The sequence below is a fragment of the Vanessa tameamea genome, chromosome 18 (genome assembly GCF_037043105.1).
Source record: "Vanessa tameamea isolate UH-Manoa-2023 chromosome 18, ilVanTame1 primary haplotype, whole genome shotgun sequence".
NCBI lineage: Eukaryota > Metazoa > Arthropoda > Insecta > Lepidoptera > Nymphalidae > Vanessa > Vanessa tameamea.
In genome coordinates, this window is record NC_087326.1 from 5598036 (window position 1) to 5620841 (window position 22806).

Genomic DNA, 22806 nt, shown 5'->3' on the forward strand with positions numbered 1-22806 from the left:
AAAAAATCTTCGTATTAAAAATTCGTAGGACTCTAAAATGCCAGAAGTATTCGCGACAGCATATACATTGTACATATATAGATCTTTTTTTTTTTCATAGATAACTTACAATAAACATTTTTATGTCTAAATATAGTGGATTAAAACAATGGCAACTGAAGTTCAGTTTAACTTATTAATCCTTATCAATGTAAATAAAACATTAATTTGAAACTTTTTGCGTAGATAAATGTTGGCTTAAACATTTTGCAATTCAAACCAGTTGGTATTTTTAGAAATATTACGATTTATTTAAATAAAAGCTTGAAAAAAATACTCAGGACGTTTAGAACGGTACATTAGCAAAAGATGTACGTGTGAAAAGAACGCTTGGGTAATTCTTATACGTTCATAACTGATATCAAAAAAATCCTAATTGTACTCGTATAAAATCGTGATGAATTTGATCTGATTTTTAATTCGACATTGTAAACCATTGCCGACTGCGGTCACATTAGTCTATCGTGAATGAAAATCGATGTACTTTTACTATTATATTAATTTAATGTATAAACAAACCTAAACGCGACTAAAATCCGCTAAAAACATTTAATACAAAACAATTTTAATTAATAAAAAATATATTACGATACTGGATCGATGATATCTTTCAAGTATAATTTACCCAATTTTAGGAATCCATTTATTGTACAATTGTACATAATGAAGATATTATTTGAAGTATGTATTCGCTAGGTACTGCATCATCGGTACGGTTGTGAACCGTGATAGAAATCCAGGCTTTGTTAGAGGGACAGCCAGTCGGTTATGAATAAGATATATGACAGGCTTAGGTATGCTCTCTCGTATCTCCTTAGACAGGACCGTTAGCAGAGCTGTTTGGTTACTTTCACTGAGTCTTTGTTTGGCGAAACTGTGAGCCCGGGTCTATTTGTTAAAATTTGTGTCACTTGCGTGAAACGTCACGTTATCATAGAATAGAATTAAATCTTGTTTACTTCTTGTTTGTGGTGCGATAGGACTTCAGACAGATATTACAAATGCGAAAAAAAATCTGAATACTCATTCTAATTTAATCACTAAATAAATTGTCAAAAAGTTTGATATGGAGGTAGCCTCGAATAAACTTAAAAATTAATAGATTTAATTATTTACTTACGTCGTTTATCAACAAGGTAACTAAAGATAAATATTTTGTATAAAATCAATTTCAATTATTTTCAGCTTTTTTTTTATTAAGAAAAGGTACAACGTCCAATAAAAACATTTAACATCTACAAACGGCAATACAATTAAGAAATTTGATTGGTGGTAGACTAAGACCATAAACTTTACTCAATATATCAATAAAATATACACATTAAAAAAAATCCTACAAAACTGCATTACTTAAACGCCACGTTACACATTAATTAAAACGCTGTTTACTCGATTACATGTTACATAATTAATATCGGTACCAACTAGAGCAGGTGTCTCCAAACTTTATAGCGTAAGGGCCAGACTGTCTCCACTCCAAGGAGTTACGACTATGATGTATGACAAGCACACGGATTATACTATTGCATAGTTTCGAATAACGCAAATGTGTACGCCAATATCGAGCACCTATTGGTACTTGATGCTTGCGGGCCGTAGTTTCGTGTCCCATGATCCTACTCACGATTAATTTTGACAAATGATCATTTTCTGTATGGAATATGTATGAAAATATTTTTTATAAGGCGGATATAGATGTCATACTAAATATACAATATGAAAGGCGAGGATAATTGTATAACATTAATATTATTTACTTGTTATAAAATATAAAATAGCACTATTCTAGAAAAGTTATTATGAATATATATTCAGACACAGTTTCTACTTATAGGTACTCATAAGGTATATAATACGTTTTTTTTTTTACCTTTGAATATCAAAATACAAATAAAAGAACCGTTTTAAACATTAAAACAATATAAAAATCGTGTAAGCTAAGTACTTTCCGTGTTATTTAGTACGTAACTCGATAACTACATAACCACTTACGTAGACAGGAAGAGAACTAGATCGTATAAGTAAAAATACCAGATAATAATAGCAGTATGTACATGATTTCGCGTTCTACAAACAGACATTTAAATAATTAACGCTATTGTTTTAACAACGAAATTATAAATGTAAAATATTGCAAGTTCGTACTACGTATCCGCATAAGTTGGAATTATAATTTATATTATATAATGTTAAATAGAATGGACGCTCAGTTTTTTAATATCCGGGCCGTAACATTAAGTCAGCAGTAGATTTGTATCTTGTATTGCTTTTTCGTTCTAAATTTTATGTCATCACTAATGGCATGTCGTACGTTGCAATGTCTTTTGTAAACACTTTTCCCATACGACTAGCCCTCTTCCTATTGTACGTTGCTAGTTATCTAACTTTATCTATACGTAGTATAAAATAAAGCCGCTTCCCGCCGTCTGTACGCTTAGATCTTTAAAAACTATGCAATGGATTTTAATGCAGTTTTCATCAATAAACAAAGTGATTTAAGGGGAAGGTTTATATTTTTTATATATACATGCATATAGTAGAAAATTATATTAAAAAAGCATAGAATTTCAACTTTCCTAGCACAAAAAAAAACAAGAAATTAGCGATCATTCTACTTTAGTTGGCGAAATTGGGATACATGTCACCTCGACTTTGTATGGATTTTACCATATCGTATGAAGTCGGGACGGACAGCTAGTATTTTATATACCAGAAACAATCACACGAGTGTAAACAATAATAACAGTTTTCTACGCAATCGGAAGAACGATGAGTGTTTTTTCATTCGTGTTTTAGAAAAAGTTTCAATGTATAGGACAAAAGCCAAATAAACAACATTTGATTAATCTATGATATTCATTCACGAAAAAATAGCGTTTTGAACGTCGATAAAACTATTATCGGAAGTTTGGAAATAAAATGAAGGTTGATAAGTAGTTAAATGTAAACTCTTAGTAGTGCACGATATAGCTGAGCTATTAGAAAATCTAAGGTTTGTTTATCTTTATTCCTACTTCGATTGGAATAGGCTTTAGACAGATAGATGTATATTAAGATAACACTGTAATATATGGTATAATTAATCTTAGATTTTGAAGAATTTCATATATGATTAAAATTCAAATAATATTAGTCTATCGACAGAGCTATCCTTATTGTTATTTCGTAAATTATAATAATTGTTTTAGACGTAAATTATGTTAAAATACAAATTAAGCTTAAACAGTAACAAATGAAGCAGCGGTTTTACTCTTTACCTATTTATTTAGTTACATAAAACATTGAAATATAAGGTAACGATATGACTACGTCAAAAGTGGTATGAGTCAGAAATTAATGAATCCGTTTTTATTAATCATATTTCTAAAGTTATTTTTTAAATATATAAAAAGTAAAATACTTTTCGTAACGTCTGTCATGCAACGCATCGCTTTTTTATGGTATAGTTTGGCGGACGAGTGGTCACCACCGCCCATAGACAATGGAGTTGTAAGAAATTTTAACCATTCCTCACATCACCAATGCGCCACCAACCTTGGGAACTTAGATGTTATGTCCTTTGTACCTATAGTTACACTGGCTTACTCACCCTTCAAACCGGAACACTACAATACTGAGTACTGTTGTTTGGCGGTAGAATATTATCGCTTTACGTCATATTTATAATTGTTGTCTTTTGAAACGAATTATATTAGAACAAGAAATGTTGCATCAGAAAAAAGAACGATCAAAATATTATATGTACTTACGTTTACGTTCGTTTTTAAAACATTTTATTATAAGTAGGTCATTCCTTACAACGTGAATACATATAAATTATAAGAATTAAAATACTCACAAATCATAGTTTATCCCTTGTGCCAATTTTTTATTTGCATTTAACTATATCTATATATATTTATTTATAAGTTTCGAAATTAATTTTATTTAATATAACTTTGTTATTTTTTTCAAATCAATTGCAACGACCTTTACATCCAATCCAAATGAATATATATTATAATATATTTTCGTAAATCCAAACTCAATTCAATTAGATGTAAATACTTTTATTTTAACACAATAGGTCTAATCAGCACAATTATCCAAGTTGTACAATCAATCACCCTTCATTTTAAGATAACCCCGTTGAGCTCCCAGTCTGACACCTGTCTCCCTTCTTCGTTTTTTTTAACTTCTTTCTGTCACATCAAAATGTGCGCGATCATCCAATAGATCAGCTGAGCTCGATCGTGATTGGCTGCTTTTTCAACCAGCCAACCGCCATGCAACAGTGTTACCATCTCTAAATCAGAGTAACATAAATAAAAATCATCACAATATTAACATAAATATTATTATTTATAGTTTTTACGTTGCACGTAAATCATGCTATCAGTATGCTGAGATAATAACTATATTATATACAAGTATATACAACTATTGAGTAGAAATGTCCTTTAGATAGTTATGTTGTTACGATGTGAAAAATCCTTGCGTCACGTTTGTTATTTTTATATATTTTATATGATATAGTTAATATCATAACGTCACGTCTCGTCCTGGAAATATTTTAATAAAATTTAAATGTCAGTTATAAATAATTATTTTGTCACTACGATTACCTAATATAAAATAATTAATAGATTATAATATAAATGTCATAATGGTAAGGTTAAAACTATTAATATTTAGGAAGTACCTACATATATATGACTCTTAATTAAGATCAACTTATAAATGTTAGTAGGAAATCAGCCACGAATTATCCGTCACTTTTCCTCTAAAATATATTTAGTAGCCTCGTGTAAATGCAAATATAAATTTACTTGCATGAGATACGTGGAATAAAAATATATTTTACTCACTGGCACATGATTTCGCAATATTATTTCAAAACGAAAACTACTTGTCTGATACATATAAATTATCTAGAATATAATTCATTGTTCAAACTAAAACTAAATCTTTTTGAAACTTACATCTTTTTATTATTTAAAAGAATAGAATATGTATGTAATACAGATTGCAATAAAATAATCATAGAAATTAGTTTCTAAAGAAATTTCTAGATAGATAGATAGATAAGGTCGACACATAATTTATGTTGTTTTAAAGTCAGCTATAATAATGATTGCAGTATAACGTGAAACGTCACATCACTGTGTTATAAATTGTTCTTAAGATATATTACTTGTATAAGGAGATAGCGGAAGAAGCCTAGGTATTCCGAGCGGCTTACCTCTACATTGTGCCCTTGGTTTTATTTCATACAGCGATACGATACTATTTTTCATTTGTATCCTATTACAACGGGCTAAAGTCCAAAACGAAAATTCTAACAATCTCCAAAGCTGTGCTTGGAATTGTAATCTGTTTAACGAATCGTGAAGGTTAACATTTCTGATTTAGTAATCTAGAAAGAACCATAGAAACTTCGTAATCGCTGTACTATTTAAGTATAATTAGCCGAGTATTAGATATTTCAAATTCCAAAAACTCCCTTTTGATATTTTATCGCTCGAACCTTCAAAGTAACAGGTAGATTAAAATCTAAATTCAAAATGGCTACCGAATTCCGTCATTGCATTATCCGACATTTTGAATTCTTAAGGAGAATTGTTTATTCCAAATACTGATATTTTAATTTTACAAAATTAAATTGTAATGTTTTGTCGTCATAAATTTAATTTTATGCAAAGCTAGAGTCATAACTTTTTATATATTTCGCTTCTATTGGACTATGATATACCTATACTTGTTTATTTGATGCACTTGTGTTTTTCTGAAGTGCCTATGTGTATGCTAGAACTAGAACATTCGTATTAGATCGAATTTTAACACTGCATCAAAATAGATTTGTTCATTAACATCCAGTTTAGTATTTTGTGTAATTAAATACAAAAAATAAACTAAAAATATAAAAATAACGTATCATTTATGCAGTATAAAATAGTTCGTATTTTGTATTTGTAGTAATAACACAGATACTCGTTCGTGCCCATTACATAACAGGCTGCAGTCAAAGGTTATAAGTCTTTAGCAAATGAAAACTGTAGTAGGTTTTACATTTGCATTTTGTCATCAAATAGAGCCAAAAGAAGTTAATTTACTTCATTTAATTGAGGTATTTGACAAGATTATTAGAAGTCAATGCAGGAATCAAATATTTAATACATAGACATTTTTCTTTCGAGTTTACAATTCAAATAATTAACGACCATAATGTATTTGTAATTAATTTATCAAAGAGCATAAGTTTTATTAGCGTAAATCTGTAATCTGAATTAGACATATCTATAAATATGATTTAGATTTCATTTTAATTACAATTTTCAGGGCAAAGCGGTAATTAAATAGTGCACATAAGTCATAGTAGTCATAGTTAAGAAATAAAACGGACTTCAACGTCACTTTTGTGCTGTTTTCGACGAATAATAATAGAGGCACTTGCAAAAACTGCCTCACCTCAGACAGTTATAAATTCATGAGATAAAGACGTAAACAAGTGCTTTTTAACATGATCGTTGTTCGAAAGAAAAACAAAATTCAAAATTAGAATAATTTATTTCGAATGACGGCGGTTGATTTTTAAACATCTAGTAAGAGTATATATGCCGATTCGACAACAAAGGTTTTTATGAAACTAAACTGTTACTCACTATACGATTCGCAGAGCTCTGTATACCGTGAAGCGATAAATACTGTACAGGTTTAATAATCAACGATTCTTTGAATGCGTTTTTTTTTTACAAACACGATATTTATAGCCGTTTTATCATTAACGAGCCGAAATTATCAATTTCTATTTTCCTACGCGGGGGCCTTATGAATACATTTAGACACCTCTGCATATATTGGGAACAGTTATAAATAAACTTAATTCGATATGTATCGCCACAAAGAAAATATCATACAGAGTGAGAACATCGTGCAACATTATTCAAATAAATTTATTATGTAAATAGGGTGTTAAAAATATTTTATATAATCGGTACAATACGTAATATAGGAAACTAATATATAGATAATAGATATAGATAATATAGGATAATAGGAACGTTCCTACTTTTGTTCGTAGGTCATATAAAAGGACCAATGTCCTTCCTTGGGGTTCAATTTTGTTTCGTACCTATTTCCATCAAATTCGGTTCAGTGTTTTAGCATTGACAGACAGATAAAGTTACTTTCGTATTCATTATATTAGTATAGATTAATTCTCTCGCCTTAGATTGTTCAAAGCCGAGGAAATATTCCCGCAACTTATCCATATGTCAAGTTATATTATCTCTTCGCGGACACATTTAAATTAGTTTTATTTAAAGTGTCACGGGAATAAATGTTCGACCTCTTTCTTCGACTCATTGTTTGTCTGTTGTTTAAAACACGTGTCAATGTTTTACCTCAAACTAAACGACGCAATAACACTGAAGTGAAAAATCATGAAAGAAGTGCTGAGAGAACTACTAACTACGTACATGACAATGTTTTGGGGTTATTTGAGATTGTTTTTCAATTGTTTTTTTTTTTATTTTTGTGTCGTTTCGTTCGTAATGTAAATAGACAGAATAAATTATTATAATGCGTGTAAAAAAATATGTTTCCTTTTTCAGTAACAGATATTCGGACATTTCACTAACATTTATTTAAGTTTTATTATATGTATATTTCTCTAAGTTTATTGAAATTTATTCAAAATACATATATATTTATTAAACATCAAGATTTATTTTGTAACGAAAGCAAGTTTGCAATCAGTGTAAACATGGAATGTTAATTCCTGGATACGATAGCGGACACGCATAATTTACATACATGAAACCGTCGTAATTTTGTGACGAATTTTGTCTAATATGAAGATTTTATTATACAATTACGTAGATATCGGATGAAACTTGTTCTAACGTGATTTGTCCGCAAGATATATGAGATGAAATAAATGAATATATTACGTCAATTAGTACCCACGTAGATTTTCTTGTTTCGCTTTAATAAATATAGTTATTATAGAAATAGTCATACTTCAGATGTCCAAATATACATTCCAAATTATACATTTCAGTTTATTTTATTTGTTTTTCAGAACGGTGATCTTTGCATATCAATCCTTCATCCACCGGTGGACGACCCCCAGTCGGGCGAGCTTCCGTGCGAGCGCTGGAACCCTACGCAGTCCGTTCGCACAGTGCTGCTATCAGTCATATCTCTACTCAACGAGCCGAACACGTTCAGCCCGGCGAACGTCGACGCGAGCGTCATGTACCGCCGCTGGCGTGATTCCAAGGGCAAGGATAAGGAGTACGAAAACATAATAAGGTAAAAATATACAATACCACCCCCTAACTGTACCATTAATGGGCAAAGGCTTTATGCCCTTTAAAGGAGTAGGTTTGGACGTTATTCCACCGTGATTTTCCACAACGGATATGTAGATATAATAATATAGAGAAGAAGCACCGCTGAGCACGATTATGAATTTTAAACACAAATTAGATTCTTGCCCAGACTTAAACCGGAACATCAAGGTTCTCAGCTATGATAAAAACAATGGTTTAACTGTTTAAGAATCATGAACTAGTTTATGAAGGGATATGAGTAACTGCTACTAGTCGATCTACTCAAAATTTAGTATCCCGGGGCTTTAATGATATCAAAGTGTCATGGTAACTAACCTGATGCTGCAAAATCAACTGGAATCTGCAGGACCCCAACTCCTCACCGACTTACAGCAAGGATATCGCCATTGAACTTATTGGAATAACCTCAATGAAAAGGTTACAGACAAATGTACTTTTCGAGTATATGTTGAGGGGATCCATATATTCTATACCTTAAGACATCTTGGTTTACAAATTATAGGGTAATGTTCCATTTTCGGTGTCGAATGTCTAATATCGTGTAAATGACCTTAAGTTTAAATGTATCTTCTTAATTTATTCCATTGTATGTTTGAAATAAAGTAATTGATTCACGATACATCGTAAATTTATAAATTTATGGTAAACAACGATTCGTTTCATTTGTTTAAATAAAGATTGTTTTTGTAATTAGGATGATTTACACACCATTACAACAAATATGTCCCATTTTGGTTAATGTACAGTTAAAAAGATTAAAACCGTTAAATGTTTCGAAAGAACGATTAAAATTGGTTTGACCTGGAAAATGTTATGTCGATGTGTGATGTATTTTTTGTTGTATTTCTCATATCAATCGTTGTACCGATATAATATATTCAATTTAATTAGAATATCACGGATACAATCCTAACAATTCTGCAGCTTGATAGAAACTCTCTTGTTTAATTAACATTTAGCATGTACCGTATGAATTTATTAACAGTTCTTTTTTTTTTATCTGTTTATAGATTTTCGAAACACCATCGGCATATTCACAAAATATTATTAAGTAAAAGTAGGAAACAAATTCTTGTACAGTGTGATACACCACTACAGGCGTTTACATTATTACTTTCAATTTGACATTATTGAAACCAACTTTATTTTAAATATAAACAGAATATAAATTCTCAAAATTTAAGGACGTTTGAAAAACGGTAAATACGTTTTTAAAACTATACGCTACAATCCGTATTGATTTAGTATATAACTTGGATGTATTGTCAATACGAGTCGAGGAAAACATTTTGTAATTCAACATTTCAGAAATCGTAACATTATCAGATAAAATGATAACACATTTCCTTATAGGATTAAGTATAATAATAGTTTAATTTATATGTATTGTCTATTACAGAAAACAAGCTCAAGTGGCGCGCATAGAAGCAGAGAAAGAAGGAATAGTCGTACCTTTAACATTAGAAGATTACTGCATTAAAACACAAGTGAAATCGACGACACAAGAACCACAGGTAGGCACTACATTCTCTGAACCACATTTAGATATACATACATTATATCTAGGGATCAAGGGGAAAACATAGATAGGCATAACATCTTAGCTTCCATGATTGGTGGCGCTATTGTCTATGGTCAGTGGTAACAACGTACCATCAGGTCCATAAATACGTCCGCCTGTCTTTATCATAAAAATGGGCTTCTTGGAATACTTGTCGCCTCTGATGGTGTGCCACTGTAAAAAAGATAAACCAAGAGTGTTTACGCATTGTCAGCCAAGGGATCGAAAGCGTTAAGTTGCTTGTGCTTGTTATTAAAATAAATATCGCTGTTTCATAGTAGGATAACATATACAATATGTGATAATGTTGTTAATAAGAAATAAAATTGTAATTAAAAAAATATATATTTAGCACATTATATTTTTTTTTTGACAGTAAATCTGGCGTACTTAAATAACGAAAAGATTTTGAAATTATATTTTAGTGATATATAAAAATGATTAAAATAGCTGTTAACAATGAAGGCTTTATATAATTCAACATATACCTATATGATATCTACTATATATAACTGATATATATCTATATCTGATCCTGATGATCGAGTATAAATGCCACCGATTTATTCACATTTTAATGTGTATGTAAACTTAATAATATAAATATATAGAATGTTATCAATCAATCGTAATTTTCTTTCAGTTGGACATGACAGACTTCTATGATGATGACTACGACGACCTCGACACCGACTCCGAGGAGGAGTTGGAGGGGGGTGAAGACGGCGACGACAGCGGCAACGGCGAGTCGTGATACGTCACAGAGATCTCATGCGACGGACGGACGACAAGGAAAATATAATATTACATATTGGCATTTGTTATTCTTTAAAACTGCATCTCGACAAAGATAAAATTGCCAACTTTTGTAGTGTCAAAAGTTTATGTAATTGTCAATCGCAAAAATTGTTAACTATGCCATTGGCAATGCACTATAAGAATTTAAAACAACTTAGAAAAAACATTGCCCTAGGTGTCTAGCCCTAGATAGATGGATTGAAACCAGTGTACCGATAAAAATATCAGGCCTCTAAACTCACTTGCCACATAGTTTAAACTTATGTCAGCATTTAAACTGATAAATAGGGGTGCGTTTACATAGCAGTGACTCAAAAGTAAGTCTATCAAATTAAATAAAGATAAAATATTTTGCCCCTGGGGGCTGAGTTAGCTTTAGATGGTGCAGCGCACCTTGCCCTGTGTAGTTATGCCACTGAATATGTAAATTTGCATGTATCCGTGTAACTTATAAAAGCAACAGTAACAATAATAATGGAGCAAGTGCTTGACCAAAATAAAATATTTCTAGGTGATGTTAAAATTATTATGTTAGCAGAGTTATCATCAATCAAAGAAAAGAGAGAAAATTGTTAATGTCAACTGTCACTTATGTAGTCTTATGTCACTTATGTATATATTTTATTGTAATGAAATTACCCTAAAACTTGCTCATATTTGTCCTATATAGAAGTTGAAATAAACAAAATACATATTTTGTTTTAAACTCGGTAATCACTGCCAAGACAGATAAATTATTAGTATATGGTCATAAACAATTTTCATCTTTTGTACCACGCAAAAGACTACATAATTCTTAAATAATAATATTCCGCAAAATTGATATTATAACATATAAGGGAACCTGTCAATATTTAAAATACAGTATTGTATTAAATAGTACATAAACTGTATTCATATTCTGCTTAAATATACAAGTAATTGTAAAATTATTATGAAAATATAACTATGGCATGCTGCCTATTGATATTCAACTGTATCTAAGATGAAATATTTTATATAATGACTCAGTCAAATGCCAATTTTAATATTATTCATCAAAAAGTCCGCCTCTAGCCAAAACTTAAACATGTATAGCTTAATTTTCGAATATCATCCAATAAGTCATTTACTTTTTTTATTATTAGTTCCCTTGATATTAGGGCCTAGAAAATATTGTAGACCAATTATTTTGAAATAGATTTTTTTAATTTTAATAGTACATAATGTTTTATCCACTACAGGAAGTGCTTGTATGATTTATTTAATCATAAAACATCTTTATAATTTAAAAATGTATTAAATTATAATTTGATTTAATTTAAATGTATTAATTTTATCTTTTTTTTGACACTAAAAAATAATTAAAGCAATATCGTTTTTTTTTTTATTATTTCAAACAGAAAAATGAATGCATCACAGTTTTATTTATTTTTCTATGAAACAATGTATATAATGCTGCTTTAGAGATTTTGAATGATGGTATCAAAAATTGTACAGAGATTAATTGATTGTAGTATTCAATTATTGTTCAAAAGTAGGTGTGCTCAAATCGAAAATGTATGATAATACTAAAAATAAATTCAATACCTTCTAGGTTATATTCGCAGAGTACATACATATATTACTTTAATGATACATTAACAAAATTATTTAATTAAAAAAAAATGTAGTTTTAATGGCTAGTATACTAAGCTAACGTTATACTTAAATATATAAGTTGATCAACAATTATAGATTATTACATTAATTACTCTCTAAAAATTTGGCTTATATAATTATACATATGGAATAATTAGCCGCATACATAACTTATTTTAAGTATTATTCTCATTTATTCCAATAAGTGGTCCTATTAATATGAAATATTTGAAATATTATGGATATTATTAACTTTGTTTTGGCAATGAACTACATAAACAATATTAAAATCAAAGTATTTTTGTTAAAATTTACTTGAATATCTGTTTTGACATAAAATCTAGTTTATAGGACAATGTACACAGGGATAAATAAGAATAAACTTATATTACAATGTACGACGCTTTTAATTTAACAAAACATAGTTTGAACTATTGTATCTGTATCACTCCTTAATTCCTCCCCCCTCATCTTTTAAATATTGTATTTTGTTTAACGTTTGGACTTAAGATAAGTAAAACGATCATCGCTGTTCTTTATTTTATTTCAAATAGAAATTTATGAAAATCGTCCGAAAATAAAATTGTAATTTAGTTTAAGTAATTATAAGTGGTTTGGAAAATTACTGTAGGAGGTCAAAAATATGTTAATTGCGTAATAAACTGCATGTGTTTGGATGCGATTTTGATTTTTTCTCATAGAACCCAACTTTATCCTTCTACTGCTGAACCTAATAGAAATTTTCGTGAGCTTTGAAAAAAATAAGTGATTTTATTTAATTCATGAGCACATTTATGTGTACAGTTAAGTTAAGACGTGACAGTCAATTTTATCGCTTAAAAATTTGAATTTTGAGATGTTAAAAAACAGCAATTAATAATGTAGACACATTTCATCTAAAACGTTTAGCTTGAAAATGTCCAAAATCTAAGTTAACACAGTACTTGATGTAAGTACATAATTATATTAAAATACAGAACATCTATCATATCATATCCATAATCCACAACGTATACTGTGTACATTTTGCAAGCACTCATGCTGGTTCAGTGCTCCTTGGTAAGATAAAGATAAGTATCATTTTAGTAAAAAATAAAACTGGTATCGCATAATTTAGAGGACAATTTAAGAAAACATACTAAAATTATCAAGGCCAGTGTATCTACACTAAAAAAATGTAGTAGTATTTGCTTAGTATAGTAGTTACTCATTTAAAGTGACATTTGCCACTTGTCATTTACTTGACGTTCGACGTTTTAAGTCATTGTTATTAATAATCAAATTAAACTACTTAGTTGTAACAAAAATAAAATATTAGTTCTGTTAATTCTACAATGAGTTGCCTTAGTGATTTATCGCAATCTAGTGAATATTTAAGTTTTCGAAGTAGTATTCCATTACGAAAAATAGCTGTTGATACAGATGGCTCCAAGGTAAACAAACAACTTTCAAGTTGTCTTAGTAGTGTATGCACTTACAACATGGAACATAATTATATTTTCTTCGCCATTTCAGACTTGGAAAATATTTGATAGTGGTCCGAAATCTGTTAACTGCCCCCTTGTTTGTTTGCCACCAGTCTCGGGGACTGCTGACATTTTTTATAAACAAATAATGGGGTTGACAACTAGAGGTATTCGCGTAATAGCAGCTGAGCCTCCACCTTATTGGAACTTGAAAGAATGGTGTGATGGCTTCAAACGACTCTTAGACTACATGGAATTAGATAGAGTACACATTTTTGGAGCATCTCTGGGTAACTTTTATATAGAAAGAGATATGTTAAAGAATTAAATACTTTACTTTATGTTATTTATATTTATTTTCTAGGTGGTTTCATAGGACAAAAGTTTACAGAATTAACAAAAAATTGTCCCCGTGTTGCATCTATAATATTATGCAACTCATTTACTGATACATCTATTTTTGAATATGACGATTCAGCAGTTCTATTTTGGCTTCTACCATCCTTAGTCTTGAAGAGAATGTTAATGGGAAACTTTACAACTGACAAAGTGGATAAAAGAATTGCAGAATCCATTGATTTTATGGTTGAAAGAGTATGAATAACAGTTAAAAATTATTTGCTTAAATGTCTTTTGCCAAGATTTATAAAGTTAACATCTTTATATGCTTATTTCGTAATTCTGAATTCAATAAATACTTACTAATTACAACTCATTTGTTTATAGCTAGAATCACTTACGCAAACAGAGCTAGCATCAAGATTAACACTTAATTGCATGCCATGTTATGTACAACCTCAGTTGCTTAGAGATTTGCCTATAACAATAATGGATGTTTGGGATGAAAGTGCCCTAAGTTCAAGAGTTCGTGAGGATCTGTACAAATCATACCCCCATGCTAAACTTGCTCATTTAAAAAGTGGAGGCAATTTTCCTTATTTGAGTCGAAGTGATGAAGTCAATTTGCATTTATTAGTAAGTATAGATTAATATTGTTTATTTCTATGATTGAAAATAATAGTATTTATAATATATATATGTATAGATAATAATTATGAAAATAATTGTGATTAATTTACTCAAATAGTTTTTTGAAATAATTACATTTCCTTTTATTATGAAATTAAAAAACATCTAGGCTAGATAAACTAGCCATGTTATAAGTATAGTGCATTAGATTAACTCTAATAATATGTTTATTTTGTATATAATTTAAATCTTTGTGCTAAAAATATTCAATCTATTTTAGATACATCTGAGACAATTTGATGGCACTGAGTGCATGGCGTCATATATTAGTCTACATAAAGTATCAGCTCCGCAAAGTCAACCTGAGGAAGGAACTGTAAGCTACTTTAATCAAAAAGATAAATTTGTTAAGATAACATAATTGAAATAACTTAAGTCATTCCATTTTTATACATTCCTCAAGAAATCATTTTATTTTGCATTTAAAGTCACATGAATTATATTATATAAAATATATAATGATATTGTTATGGTTTCATAAACCATTTTTATATAAACTTAGATTTAAGGAATTTAAAAAAAAATTATTCATAAGCAATTGTAAAAATTGTATAGACGACATACATAGTTGTATGTAAATTAAAATAGGGACGCAAATTATAATATGGTGCTGATTCAAGTGCAATCACGATTGCCTAGATATCTAGACAGATCTTTATTCATATAATAGATCTAATTATATTTTTAATATCAGAAAAAAAACCCTAATATAAATAAATTTCTGACAATTCTAAAATACTTGCTATCCCTTCTAACTCCAAATGAGAAAAAGACACATGTTCTGTTAAAAATTTTTAGGAATTACGTACTAGATCATAGTCAGCACCGACATGTTATGCATTTTTTGTATTGATATGTTTTGGGAAATAAACATAATAAATCATTCAATGCTTAGTTTTATTTAGTAACAGGCATATTTATTCTTAACAATTCTATTTTTTTTTGTCAACTATATTAAATTGTTCCTTTTCTTTTTGTGCTTGCAATGCTTTCTCCCTTTCTTCGTCATCAGAGTAATATTCTGCTAAATTGTCATCTTCATTTGGCACTGGCTGTCCGGATAAAGTTGTTCCTTTTTCATTTAATGCACTTAATTTGAATAAAGGATCATCATACATTATATCTGGAACTATCGGTTCTCCATGAGGTACTTGTTTATTGTGTGAGGCCACTGTTGAATATATTGACATAGCCTGGAAATTTGTTTATAATGAATGAAACATTTACATTATTTTGTGATATTTGATTATCAGTTGGTCATAATTCACTTGTGTTATTGTAATACTCTAATGTACGTTGGAAAAAATATATTTGCGAATTTCGAATGGATTTAACATTATAGTTTAACATTATAGTTACCTGGCCAACCAAATTAGTAACATCTCCTGCGTTAGCGGGCAATATGAGTGTATTGGTTGTTCTCGCAAGCTTGTTGAAGGCTGCTACATACTGCTCTGCAAGTGTCAGAGATGCTGCGTTTTTGCTTTCCTATGTGAAAAGTGAAGAAGAAAAAAGAGAAAATAAAATTGTAATAATTCCACGAAATAAGTAATAACTGCTAGTAAATAGCGCAATGGTTAACGGCCCGCCTAGCGATGTAAAAAGTCGCAGGATCGATCCTGATCCCTTGGGCTAATGTCGTCCCTACTCCTAACACAAGTGATAAGCTTAAAAGGAATTTAATTTGGGGCATTGCTAGTATTTAAAAAAAAAAAACTTTAATGAATGTACATATTTTTTTGTATTATAATTATATTCTTTCATTTCAATATGGACTTGTAAGAAATATAAAGCATTCCTTAAATTAATTATCAATGTGCATCCATCCATGGAATCTAAGGTGGTTTTAATTTTACTGGCTCCCCCTCGTCTTTCAATATGGGCTTCTATGAATCTATATCTGAGAAAATCCTGGAGTTACATTTTATCATTTTGAAATATTGTTATTTCATTATTGTAAATCTTCTATTGTTAAAAGTAACTTAGTTTTTTCTTAAAATATCAAAAATTAAATGTATTTATGATATTAATATGTAATTATTATTAATAAAATATATGATATTAATGTGTAATTGGTTTGTTTAGATGAAATAGTATACCGGTTGTGATAGTGCACTAGCAATCATTGTCAGTCCCCGAGCTCGTGCTTCTGCCACAGCCAACATTGCTTGAGCCTCTCCCGATGCCTTGTTTATCTGTTCTTGTTTCTCTGCCTCTGTGAATGAAAAAAAAAATTTTTAGGTTGTGTTAGGAAAACATTTTTAAAGGTAACTTAAAATTAGGTTTTCAATTGAAAACGTTAATTACATAATTTCATTATTAATAAATACTAGGTGAACTTGCGGCTTTACTCGCCCAAAATTTATAAAATATAAATATTTTATTTTTTGGTGAGTTAAAGTCTATGTCCTTCCTCGGGACTCGAAACTATTTCCATATCAAATTTCATCTCAATCAGTTCGGAGTTGTTTTCGCAGTTATATTATTAAAAATGAATACATATTTTTTAAATGTATCACTGGCTGGTTAACTTCGGTTTAAAATAATTCTCTACGAGACGTAATGCGCTTGCCAATAACGGATAATAAGGTAAATGTACGAAAATACCGACACCACATAATGAGCTAGACAATAAGCTGTCTCATTTCTAAAACTAGTCGTTATTCATTTTGAAATAATATTTATTTGAAACAAATTTATGTAATATTATTTAGATGCTTTAGCAATTTGACATTTTTTTTTTATATAATAAACGATTCTGTTTGGATGATTCCTACACACTCACGTAATATTACATAATTACGCAAAATGATTAAATGATAATAGTCATATTAAATTGGTCAGCGAAACGGGCGAGTAACAACTCTTAAACCAAATATCAAAAACAATCTTATTTACCTGATGCCAGTATTCTAGCCTGTCGCTTTCCCTCCGCTACATTAATGTCAGCGGCACGGACACCCTCAGATTCTAAAATAGCAGCTCGTTTTCGTCTTTCTGCTTCAACTTGCATCTGCATAGCTTCATGAACTCTAGTTGGAAGTTTTATATCACCTAAAAAAGAACGTAAATATATTTACACAATTTTGATTGAAATTATCTATTCCGGAGGGTTAGTGAGTCAAGGTAACTATGGGCACTAGGGACATAATATTGGTTTAGGTTTGGTCGATTATTTTCCAGTATTTTAAATTTAATTAAAAAATATCCCGAGGCTCGGGGTTCAAAACTCAAGCAATTCTCAGTGACATCTCCAAGTTTAGAAGCTATTGGTTCTGTACCTGTATTCTGGTTGTGTCGAGCTGACGTCCTAGCAGGTATAAGTGTAATTAAATAAAGAGTATATCTGTGTTTGCTAACAAACTTAACCACTATAATATCTCCAGCGCACTTGGTCATTCTCCTTTTAGAAATGGTGCAGACTGATCTTGATCACAAGAACATAAACTATCATAACCACCATTGTTCTTAGAAGAAAATGACTATAAATATATTACAATTAGAAATTGCGGTTCAAATTAACCGAAAAATTAGAATTTAAAAGGAGAAAGGTCATAAGTGTGAAAAAAATAAAAGATTAAGCATGCAGCTCCGTAGACTATAAGTGAAACTATTTAAATATATATAAAATTATGAATAGCTTTTTCTCTCAAGATCACATCTTTCTTCCCTGTTATGTAAAGAAATATGCCTAGACTCAATGTGTCCTGACTCAATTCTATTCTCTATTCATGTCCATACATCAACTACCAAATCAATACTTAAAAAAAAAAAAAAACTTAATAATCATTAAGGTGAGGGACAAGTTGGTACAAATCAGATATATACAAACAGATATCACATAGTGGTTCAAAATGTTCTAAATTCTGAGAGCAATTACTTTAAAAGTAATTATTTTATTATTATTTTATAATATATATTTTTTATAATTGATAAATGAATTTCACATAGAGAAATGTCTACTAAGGTAACATAAAATTGTACTACTATTTTAAAACAATAAACGCAAAATATATCACATAAGCTACTTACGTATTTCATATCTCAGACATGTAATACCCCAGGCTTCACTTGCTTTGTTAATTGCATGGACTATTGATACATTGAGAGATTCCCTTTCTCTAAACACCTTGTCGAGTGATATTTGTCCCAATTCAGAACGCATAGTTGTTTGAGCCAGCTGTGTTATCGCAAACTCTGGATCTTCCACACCATAAGATGCTATTAATAATAGGAATAAAAAGATTGAATATTAAAACCAATTTTGATTTACATTACATAAGCAAAAGAGCAAATAATAATATGCGCCTTTAAAGACAAATTAGTAATTGTATATCCATTTTTCATAATTAACATAACAATGTAGATAAATATCTCTTAACCTTAAATGGTAGCTTGCAGTCTTTGTACCTTAGTTTTATTGTAAAAATAGCTCTGTATGTTTTATAAAACTATTTACTGCAGTGAATAAAAATATAAATCATCTTATACCCAGTAATGAAGGAAAACATTATGAGGAAATCTTCATGGGTCAGAATAAATCTCTGTTAGATTTGTTTACCAAACCTCATTGGAGCCTTATGATACCAGTTGTCTTTAGCGGCTTTACTAATGTTTTAGGGGTTTGTAGTAGTTTAACATAAAAAAGAGTAGCTTATGTCATTCCTTAAGATTCAAGCTTGCTACATATCAAACTACATCAATTTTGTTTTAGTAGCTTGGCCGTAAACAAAGTTTTGCATTCATATTAGTATAGATAACCTTTGCGAAATTTGATATTGTCAGTTAAGACCAATTTATTTTTAGAGGTGCATTAAAGGTTTTAGATTAAGATAGAAAGTACTTCATTAAGGTAATACAATATTTACCCAAATATGGATCAATTATCCTTAAGTACAACACTCCATCAATACTAAGTGTGACATTATCAGATGTGATTGCACTTTGCTTCGGAACATCTATTGCTATTTCTTTCAAACTTTGTACATATTTAATCTTGTCTACCACAGGCCAGAGCAAATTTAACCCTGGTTCAAGTATTCTATGGAATTTTCCCATTCGTTCAACAATCCATGCCTAGAAATGACATTCAAAAATATTTTTTATAATCTTCAAAGTAATTTTTTCATATATTAGTAGTATTATAGTATTGATAACTGATAAACGTAATTAAAATAAAAAATCACCTTGGATGTTATAGAATTATTCTTTATACCAGTATGATATTGTTACATTAAAAAAATTTACTAACCTCTTGTTGAGGAACAAACATAACAATAGTATTGAGTGGAGTCGTTGAACGATGTCTCACAGCTGTGATTCCGCACAATATACGAGCTTCATTTTTGTATTCTAACTTAAAACCACTCTAGAAATTGTAAAAATAGTAAACATTTAAATAATTCTCTACACATTTTAATATAATTTATCTGAGATAATACAAACTTTTAGAGGAAGAACTCTTGAGAAAAGAAATCTCGTGCGTGAAAACATTTTTTTTGTTTAAATAGAATATCAGCAATCGTACCACATTAAATATAATCAATATATCCCATTCTTTAAGCTAAATACGGCTGAACACAATTTCTTCGAATGACAGTTTAGTGTTTGGCAATTGTCATTAATGTCATATTGTCATCCCGAAAATGTCACTAGATATTTTTTTTTATAACACGAAGACCGCTGTAACAACATTTAAAAAAAACAAATTAAATTAGCCAAAACAATTTACCGTTACTTTATAGATTTTCATATATTTATTTCACATATCAATCAATATTTTATATATTTATTAATTCAACCATAAATTGAAAAAATCTGAAATCGTTTATGGATCATTAAAATGTGATATTTTGTTTATTAATTAAAATATTTACAACAAGCAAGTAAAACAATACTTCTATAAAGTTATTATTAACAATAACTATGCGATACCTTGGAAGTTGCAATAATAGTTTGATCGATAATTATCATTAGCGACGTAATGGTCTTAAATTTTTATATTAAAACTTATTTAAGTTACAATTTCAAGATCCAAAAACATGCATAAAATAAACAACAAATCTATGGAAGGAAGTGATAATAATAAAAATGGGTATATTGCTCGGTTAAGAAGATTGAAAATACAAGAAGGAATTCTGTCTTCAAATGTAAACAAGGCATACGACGAATGTCAGGACGTATGTGACGGAAACTACAAATATAATAAGGATAAAAACTTTAAACAATATTTAAACAAATTAAAAGATTCCTATGTCAATATGAAAAACTTATATGAAGACATAAAAGTTAAAACCAATTTTGAAGAAAAAACCTTAGAAGTGATCGGTTTGTTACCTCATTAATATTTTTATTTATATTTTATCAGATAATCTGAGTTTTTAAGTACTGTAAGATACCGTGAGTAGATACAGGATAAAAATATTTTTTGGACATTTTTTACTACATTTATTTAGGATACCTAACATATTATATACATATAGCGTACATAGTTAGAATATGATGCAAAAAATTATACAACATTTTATTTTTTTAATTTTTAGAAATCGAGGATTTAAAAAAAAATATTTTAGAGCTTGAAGAAAAAATAAAAAGCTTTAAACAATTTTTAAGAAAAGAATTAAATTCAATTCAAGCTGAAGAAAGTGCCATTGTGGAACAGGTAATATAATTTAGGAAATAATTATCCTTTTTTTAAATAATGAAATAAGTAGGTGTTTATATTCTTTAACATTTAATAATAATGTTTAATTTAAGGTTAATAATATACATTTTGAAGAAATGAAAAGTGTTGAAAATCTAAAAATAAAAAAAAAGACGTATACGGAAATTATTCCTAGTCCAGTGCGATTTATGATCAAATGTCCTTTCAAATGTGTAGTAAGTAGTAATACCATAATTCTATCCTACAGTGAAATTGACCAATACCCAAAATATTGTTTTGGGTAGAGGTAAAAAAATTTTGCAACTTATCTTAGCAGTTGTTTCATATATTAAAAATTAGGAAGTCCATCAATTTCAAGAGTTCATGAAGGCTAGCCCTAACCGTTGTGGCGGTTGGAACGAGTATAACCACAATATATTTGTTAAAATTTGGGATAAATATAATGGAAATTTGGTATTTACATCAAAATCTAATGGCGATTATTCAAGCGAACTTTTGCAAGAATTTATAGGCGAAATCTTACAAAAAATTGCAGGTAAGTAATTATTTATTAATTTGATCGAATATAAAAATATAATATAACATAAAAATTGAATTTAAAAAAAATACATTTCGCATTGTAAAAAAAGCCTTAATTGTTATTTAATTTTATTACTTGTCTACTAATGTGTAATTCTACTATCGACAGTAATAACTAGTATTTAATAGAAATAGTTTTATTTCAATCTAATCGTGAATTTAAAAAAAAAGGACTTTCGTAGGTAATTTATATATTCCACGTATTATTCGAGGGATGACTGTTTCAATAAGTTAGTAGAAAGTGGAGTCAAAATATAGTTTAGTGTACATTTGCACGTAGTAATTTAAAAAAAAATCAACCAACACTTATTTCGGATGATACGTCCAAATAAATCAAAGTGATTAGTGTAAATGAGCCTACGGGTAGTACATTGCACGGTGTACCTAACCTGCGTATTGCGTAAGTCTGTTTTCCGTATATCTGCTACGGAATCTGCTGCTTTCAGGCGGCTGTAGTAGCTATGACATGATACATTTTTATACCATTGTTTAGATGCAAAATTTGAAGATATTAATTCACATATCGAATGGTATTCGCAGTATATTAACCTTAAAATGTGCCAAAAAAAAGCTCTTGATAAATGGAAGGAAAATAAGATCAAAATTAAAATGCCGTTTCGGGATGCTAAGGTACGTAAATATTTCTTCCCTCGATTTAATGATAAACTCAAACATGTGCACAATTGTATTTTAAATATAGACCTCATAGTTTTA

General features: G+C 29.5%; 3 protein-coding genes and 1 long non-coding RNA gene across 5 annotated transcripts in view; 3 read left to right on the forward strand and 1 right to left on the reverse strand.

Annotated features, from left to right (window-relative positions):
* LOC113399575 (ubiquitin-conjugating enzyme E2 R2) overlaps positions 1-11294 on the forward strand; it is a 28149-nt gene extending 16855 nt beyond the window's left edge. The window contains exons 3-5 of the mRNA XM_064217635.1: positions 8102-8334; positions 9775-9889; positions 10580-11294. Coding sequence (XP_064073705.1) covers positions 8102-8334; positions 9775-9889; positions 10580-10690 — 459 coding nt within the window. The 3' untranslated portion in view covers positions 10691-11294. The remainder of the gene's footprint in view (positions 1-8101; positions 8335-9774; positions 9890-10579) is intronic.
* Positions 11295-13570: 2276 nt separating this feature from the next.
* LOC113399504 (maspardin-like) lies at positions 13571-15969 on the forward strand. Its single transcript, XM_026638652.2, has 5 exons — positions 13571-13787; positions 13870-14110; positions 14185-14414; positions 14547-14795; positions 15070-15969. Exons 1-5 carry the CDS (start codon positions 13689-13691, stop codon positions 15208-15210), a joined length of 960 nt encoding a protein of 319 aa, XP_026494437.2. The 5' UTR covers positions 13571-13688; the 3' UTR covers positions 15211-15969.
* On the reverse strand, positions 15728-20473 carry LOC113399431 (stomatin-like protein 2, mitochondrial). 2 transcript variants are annotated; one of them, XM_026638580.2, is made up of 8 exons: positions 20295-20473; positions 20101-20217; positions 19718-19925; positions 18882-19052; positions 17748-17903; positions 16949-17064; positions 16209-16337; positions 15728-16042 (listed from the first exon to the last, which is right to left on the reverse strand). In XM_026638580.2, the coding sequence occupies exons 1-8, from the start codon at positions 20340-20342 to the stop codon at positions 15782-15784; spliced, it is 1206 nt and encodes a 401-aa protein (XP_026494365.1). In that variant the 5' UTR covers positions 20343-20473; the 3' UTR covers positions 15728-15781. The 2 variants fall into 2 exon arrangements, with proteins under 2 accessions (XP_026494365.1, XP_026494357.1); XM_026638572.2 differs by having other exon boundaries at positions 18882-19070.
* Positions 20474-21604: 1131 nt separating this feature from the next.
* Positions 21605-22716, forward strand: LOC113399681 (uncharacterized). Its single transcript, XR_010309435.1, has 3 exons — positions 21605-21728; positions 21853-22048; positions 22586-22716. It is a non-coding gene; the product is annotated as an uncharacterized LOC113399681 (long non-coding RNA).
* Positions 22717-22806: the final 90 nt, after the last annotated feature.